This window comes from Pantherophis guttatus, chromosome 1 (genome assembly GCF_059756535.1).
Source record: "Pantherophis guttatus breed Tessera chromosome 1, ASM5975653v1, whole genome shotgun sequence".
Classification (NCBI taxonomy): domain Eukaryota; kingdom Metazoa; phylum Chordata; class Lepidosauria; order Squamata; family Colubridae; genus Pantherophis; species Pantherophis guttatus.
The window spans coordinates 280,793,325-280,800,997 of record NC_142063.1 but is presented as its reverse complement, the minus strand read 5'-3'; the positions used below and the strand labels follow the sequence as shown (position 1 = coordinate 280,800,997).

General features: G+C 39.0%; 1 protein-coding gene across 5 annotated transcripts in view; it reads right to left on the bottom strand.

Moving 5' to 3' along the window:
• CATSPERE (catsper channel auxiliary subunit epsilon) overlaps window positions 1-7,673 on the bottom strand; it is a 97,849-nt gene that overhangs the window by 7,206 nt on the left and 82,970 nt on the right. For 3 of the 5 annotated variants that reach the window (XM_034428222.3, XM_087883000.1, XM_087883002.1), the window contains 3 exons: window positions 6,474-6,567; window positions 2,891-2,992; window positions 1,358-1,512 (listed from right to left, as the gene is read on the bottom strand). In XM_034428222.3, the coding sequence (XP_034284113.2) occupies window positions 1,358-1,512; window positions 2,891-2,992; window positions 6,474-6,567 (351 nt within the window). The remainder of the gene's footprint in view (window positions 1-1,357; window positions 1,513-2,890; window positions 2,993-6,473; window positions 6,568-7,673) is intronic. The other 2 variants (XM_087882999.1, XM_087883001.1) reach the window with 2 other exon arrangements.

The window sequence follows — 7,673 nt, the reverse complement described above, 5'->3', positions numbered from 1 at the left end:
CCACTTATTTTTTTTTTAATAGAAGCAATAGAGAGTTCCCTGTATATTAAAAATCCATTGCTGATCAGACATTCAAATAAATGAGCTTGGCAATGTTAGATCATCTGAATTGGAGTTAATGGGAAAACAAATGAAAGCAATGTTGTTGTGGCTGTCTGCTATTGTTCTCCCTGGAATGGAGAAGATTTGAATGAAACAATTTTGAATTGTTTCAAAAACAATTGGTAAATGCTTAAAAAAAACATTAAGTTACAGTGATGGGAGATTGAATTACCCCAGCACCTATTGGGAGACAAACTCTGCCAAACATGATCTTTTCTGAAACTTCCTGTTTTTGCTGACACTCTTTCTGTTCAGAGAGTAGCAGAGAAAAACAAAAAAGGATAATCTATCTTTGATGTATATTAATCAACAAAGAACACCTAGTGAGAAAGTGGCAGAGATGCCCATAGGATTGAGGATTGTCATAAAAATTACAAAAGCATTGTTGTGCCACAAGCTCCATCCTTTGGTTCCTGTTGATGATGTCATGACACACCTGCAAAAGGGATAGAGCTTGTGTCACAGTGGCTTTGTGCTATTTTCATTGTTATTCCACTAATTGCTGTTCTCTAGCACACTCGGATGCTGCAGTTCTTGATTTTAGAGAAATTAAAACTGAACATCATGCAACACACATTGGGCTTCAAAAACTGAATTTTTATATATTCAGAGTAACAGTAAATAGAATCCCAAGTCAAGAGACACAAAAACATTTAACGGAAGATCTGATAGCAAAAAAATAGAAGTGTGCCAGGTCGCAAAGGAAGAGATATGGATAGGCAGCCTGGTCTTGCATAATTAGTGTCAGAAAAGTGACATCTCAAATGTCCCGATTCTAAGAATTACAGTGGATTTCTGTAAATATGTTCAAAATGAACAAAAAAGAACAAAATAAGTATAAGTATAATAAGTATCTCTGTGAAAAAAATAAAATGCTAACCGGTATTAAAAATGTTTAAGCTTTCTAAAACAAAAAATGGTTATATTCCAAAAGTCATAAAGAGCAGGATGAAAAGTAGGAATAAAGCTTGATAGATAAATAGAGAATAGTTTTGTACCGTGAATGAGTTTAAATTCCAGGGACTAGATGAAGACAGTTTAGGTACAGTTTGAGAAAAGGTGGAAAAAGTATAAGGAAAGCAAATTTTATCACCATTTGATGACAACTTGTAGATACTCTATAAAAAGTGAATTAATAAAATTAAGTAATTTCACATTAAACATTGTGAAAGAATTCTGTGTAATATGCATAATAACATTCATTTGAGGTTACAAATAATGAATATCAGAGTCAAATCAAATTTGAAAAGTTAACCTGAAATTTGGATCCAGTATTATCAGCTTGAACATATAAGTACTGCCATACTGAGGCCAATTTAAAAAGTTCAAACCAGAACTATTTAAGATCTCATATTTTTTATCCAGTTTCCTTAATTGTTCTGATCTTTTTTTAAAACAGGACTTGTAATTCTGAAAAGAAAAATGGATGTGTTCATTTATTTAATAACATAACTTTAGATTATGAAATATAAGTATTTAGGTTATGTCCATTCTACTTTATGATACAAATAAACATACAGAAAATAAATACATCTTCAGAATTACTTATTTTAATTATAAAGGCCTTAAGAGACTCCACAACTCTTCTCCATAATCTTCCTGAATGCAATGGCTACATGCAACAATACAGGGAAAATCTGGAACCCATCTAGATCCATGATGTCTCTATGGTGACTATCCTACATCATTGAGCTAGAGGGCAATAACCCTAATCTGAATAAGGAAGTGATTTGACTATGGCAAAGTATGCACTGTCATGTTCTCCATATCCAGATCACCCACCAATGGCTCCAAAACAAAGATAATTCCAATGTATCTTTACCTAAATAAGACTAGTAACCAGGTCTATCAGCACAGGAAGTAGTCCTGCCAGGAAGAAGAGCAGATGATTCTTAAGCAGGATCCCCATCCTGTCTGTACAACCTAGTTTAACATTTAGACATTAACATCTGGTCAGCTCCAAAATAAGACTCCTGGACACAAGTAACCTGTCTCAGAAAATTATTGTCATCCCCTTCTTTTTCTTTAATACTGAGGCTGATGCTATGTCCTTGCCCAACCTTTCCCACCATATCTTTTCTTTCTATGATAGTCATAATTTGCATCTCCACCCACTGAACTTAAAGAGGCAACAACTGGTATCTAACTATCAATCACAAGAGTTTCCTGCAGTCATGACTTCCCTATAACATCACTCCTATCATAACCACAATCAACATTTACAAGAAGACCCACACCTCGCCTAAGGAAGCCAACACCTGACAAGCCACTTTAACTGACCTATTAAAATTTCTGAAAAACAATGGTCCAAGCATTGTAAACCAACTAGGTATATCAAATCTACATTCCTTCTCTACAATAGGAATAGTAAACCAACTAGAAAATCACTTCTGCATTCCTACTCTATGATATATTGTCAGAGCCAATATATTTACTCATCTCTCCCATACTTCCATATTCTCATATCAGGGGGGGTTCCCCTTCACTTTTGCCTCTCACTCAGGAGTATAATCACTGCAATTTTCCGGATTGCTCCAAAAGCATAAAACAGACAGATTAACAACAAAATCTCTTCCAATATGTTTGCACTCTACGTTACATCACTTGGCTGTTATCTAGAAAAACACTTATAGTAACAAAAACAATTCAGAAATCAATAACAAAGTTAGAAGTAACCTATAACAGTTGGATGCTTGTTTTATTTTAAATAAAGATTAATAACTAAATAGTATTATATATATATATTTAAAGACTGATTTTACTTATATTTTTATATGTTGCTGCTTACATGAGGTCCCCATATTTCATCTACATCTTCAATTGTTTTGATTGATTTATTATATAATTTAATCATCTCATTCCAAGTCTGTGCAGTATTTAAGCAACGGACCTGTTAAAAACATAAGCACCCAAAACTCAGCCAAGAAAAGAATTCTAAGAATAGATAAACTCTATGAAGTTTTGGGTAACCACATATGTTTAGAATATTACTCTATTCTCTAAGGATTATTTGAATTTTTGTTTCAGGTAGTCCTCACTTAACCATTTGTTCAACAACTATATTAATAATACAATATTATTATTGTATAATAGTTAACAGAAAAAAGTAAACATATAAAAATAATAAAAATTGTGAATAAAAGAATGACAAGTTTGAAATTCAAAAAGAGATTAAACTATAGGAAATATATTTTCTTACATAAAATATAAGAAAAATCTTAATGTCTGTGATAACCACAATGGTGTGATCACTGACCTTGAGCCAGACCTCTTGGAGTGCAAAGTCAAGTGGGACTCTTACCATGTTTTCCCCAAAATATGACCCTAGCCCAATTTTCACGCTTGTGCCTAATATAAGCCCTACTCCCAAAATAAGCCCTAGTTAAGCCTCGCCCACCATCTGGTTGTTCAAAGTGAGATGAGGCGCAGGCATAAAAATCAAGTTAGGGCAGGGGTGGGGGGGTGGAGCTGTCCTACATGCCTCGCATCACTTACCTAAGGACCATTGTAGCCAGGCACTTCACGCCCTGACACCTATCGCGCTGCTTCCCAACTTTTTCTGCAGCCACTTGTGGCCTCTCATGGTTGGATGCCACCTGGCACAGTGCGCTGGTGCCACCACTTGCAGCAGGATGCCATGTGCCTTGTTGCGCCGTGCTGCCGCTCATGCACGCAATGGCACAACACACCACGCAGCCTCCTGCCTTGAGCGGTGGCACTGGTGCAACCAGCCTTGTGGTGTCCTGCCACAAGCGGTGCCACTGGCACAACAAGCCATGTGGCGTCCTGCCACAAATGACTAAAAGCACCTGCAGAAGAAGTCGGACAGTGGCAGAACAGTTGTCGGGGCATGAGAGGCATGGCTGCGGTGATCCTAAGATAAGTGGATAAGACATCCCCCGAAAATAAGACCTGATGCTTATTTGGGGGCCAAAAAAAAAAAAATCAGACTGGGTCTTATTTTCAGGGAAACACAGGTAGAAAGCATTACCGACAACAGAGTTAACAGAGGTGACAATATTCCAGTTGAATTATTTAAAAACTTAAAAGAGGATGCTGCAAAATGCACTCAATATGCCACTAAATTTGGAAAACTCAACAATGTGTACAGGATTGAAAAAGGACAGTTTACATTCCAATCTCAAAAAAGAACAATGCCAAAGAATGTTCAAATTACATACAACTGCTCTCATTTCACATGCAAACAAAGTCATGCTCAAAACCTACAACTCAGGCTTCAGCAATATGTGAACCGAGAACTATCAGAAGTACTAGCTGGATTCTGAAGAGGCATAGAAACTAAAGATCAAATTGCTAACATTCACTGGAATATGGAAAAAGCAAGGGAATTGTTATGACCCAGGGGGTCACAGTTAAGCAAGCCTCCAGAGAGTCTTTATTTCTCTTGGGAATGATTAAACAAATGACCCTCCACTGACCAGTAAGGCTCCACCCTCAGCCCCCTAAACAACAATTCATTGATCACCCAGCCAGGCCACTAGGAAAAAGTTCAGGCATATGACAAGGGAAGTTTCGATAGCAAAGTCTTCAAGGCTAGGACAAGGACAGTCCTCAAAGCAAGGCAAAAGGTCTGAGTCACAGACGGGAGTGTAATCGGAAAACAAACACTTGTTTCTGGCAAAAGCCCCTTCTCATTGCATGTCCCTAAATACTATTCCCTGGGGCGCCCTCTTCCCGAGTATGGCTGCCCTGTGCTGATTGCTCCTCCTCTCCATTCTCTGCACCTGGGGATCAGGCAAGGGAAGCAGTTGCTCATCTTCAGAGCTCTGTTGCTCCTCTGCTTTGCTACCTGCCCTTTTCCTCTCCTCCTCTCTTGCTCAGTCATCCTTGCCCTTTCTTCCTCCCTCCCTACTCTTCCAAGGCCCGAGGGACCTGGGACTGCCTCATCCTCCTCCCCAGGTCATTCCTCCTGGGCCATAGGGACTGTACCATCCACCTCCACCAGGCCCAGCGCCATCTCCTCCTCCTCAGACCCATGCTCCAACGGGACCATGACAGGAATTCCACAGAAACATCTACTTCTGCTTTATTGACTTTGATTGATACAGCCTTTGATTGTGTAGATCACAACAAACTGTGGCAAATTCTTAAAGAAATGGGAGTATCAGAAATGGGAGATCAAAAAAGGTTTTTTTCTTTTAAATGCCTCTGACGATCCAAGCTGCCTGATCGTCAGAGGCATTTAAAAGAAAAAAAGTCTACCATCAGGCAACTCAGCTGGGATCATCAGAGCCTTTTGAAAGCATTTTTTTACAACCTCTTCGCTGAAGAGGTTGTAGAAAAAATGGTTTTAAAAGAAAAAAAAATGGCTACGCCCACCCAGTCACATTACCCCCCCAAGCCACGCCCACAGAACCGGTAGTAACAAATTTTAGATTTTACCACTGAATTCACCCCATATATTAACTTTAATTCAAGCTTTCTCTTAAATTGGAAATGTTTCATCTGTCTAGGAAGGAGAGAGACTGGCCTTGAAGCTGAATAGTGAATCTCAATGGTCTGCATTGTGACTTAGATCAAGACCACCACCACAAGAAAACCTCCTATAATATCCAGATTTTAATTCTGGCAGAAGACTTCAATGTAAAAATCTATTACATATCGAAATACACAAAATTAATCAGAAAACAATCAACTCTTAGTGATAAACATACAATTGAGAAAGAATAATAGTTGGGAAAATTGATTATAAAAAATTTAAATAACTCAAAAGAATCTAAAACCACTGGTTTATGTTTCTATCTCTAAAAATGATTGTTAATTAAGAAATGAATGGTTTCAATATGTAGAAGAAACAACTCTACTCAACTTTCTTTCCTCAGCATCTTCTCAGCCCTAGGGAAGATAACTGTCTACGAGGAGGCCAGGGTAAGAAACAGACAATAAAGAATAACAGAAATGCCAGTTTATAATTGTAGGGTAGAATAACAGAACCTTGAAAGCCTATCCAAGTTTCTCTTTATCTTATCTTATAATAAAGAACCAAGAGGGGATTATTTTGAATTCTTTTTTACACTTGCTTCAATATCTGGACTGAGTAATGTTTTTTTGCAAGATCCTCCCTGACTTTTCTTTCCCATCTTCCCCAAAGGTATCTCTAAATTCCTTTGCATAGCACAGAAAAAGGCAAAAGCCAGTCCCAGTCTCTACTTTTCCATTCATTGTTTTCTAAACCAGCCAGGTGACTGGAGCTTTAGATATGGAACAAGTGTTAGTATTTTCTCTGCTTTTCTTTCTAAGAACGAAACCTGATCCAAATACCTTATTTCAATTTATCAAACTCTATTATACAAACAGATTCAAAATAATAATAATAATACATAAAGTACAAAAATCATAAATCAATTTACCTTTTCCATAGTTGCCCTGTAGACAAAGTCAATCCTCCCATTCATCTCCCACAATATATAATTTACCTCAACTGGTATGAGTTGGTCGTCATATCTGTATACAACAGAAGCACAGTACAGTATCTTTTCTAAGAGTGTAAAGCCATAGTAAGGATTCAAGTGTATTTACTGTATCATTTGCTAACTTCTCTCTACCTCCTTTTCAATAAATCTTCCAATTTTGCTAGCATTTGTCCTTTGTCAAATAAAACTGGAAGAGTTTTGCACAGACTAGAGAGAGCCCTCCACCCATTTATTTATTTATTTATTTATTTTTCATATTTGTATACCGCCCTACTCCCGAAGGACTCAGGGCGGTGAACAGCCATAATAAATACAAATACATATAGAAGTTAAAAACTATTAAGAAACAGATTAAGTAATTTAGGCTCAAAGATTAAAAACATCCAAATTTATCTAAAGAGGTTTAAAACCCAATTTAAAAGCCAGTTTAAAAGCCAATTAAAAAGGGAGAGTTAGGCCAGACCAGCTTGTTGGAATAGAAATGTTTTCAGGGCACGGCGGAATATGCGTAAGTCTTGGATGTTTTGTAACTCCGGGGGAAGCCCGTTCCAGATGGTAGGTGCCCCCACAGAAAAGGCTCTCTCCCTGGGGGCCGTCAGTCGACATTGTTTGGCCGACGGCACCCTGAGGAGTCCCTCTCTATGGGAGCGAACTGGTCGGTGAGAGGCTATTGGTGGCAGGAGGCGGTCTCGTAAGTACCCTGGTCCTGAGCCATGGAGCGCTCTAAAGATAGTAACCAAAACCTTGAAGCGCACCCGGAAGACCACTGGGAGCCAGTGCAGCTCGTGCAGGAGGGGGATTACATGAGAGCACCACATTGCTCCCATCACCACCCGCGCGGCCGCATTCGGGTGCTTCTCAAGGGGAGCCCCATGTAGAGAGCATTACAATAATCCAGGCATGAGGTGACAAGGGCGTGAGTGACCGTGCGTAACGAGTCCCGATCCAGAAAGGGATGCAACTGGCGAATCAGGCGAACCTGATAAAAAGTCCTCCTGGCTACGGCCGTCATATGCTCTTCAAAAGACAGCCGTGAGTCCAGGAGGATGCCCAAGTTGCGAACCCCATCTGTGGGGGCCAACGACTCGCCCCCAATAGTCAGAGATGGCGCCAACTGACTATATCGGGACGACGGAA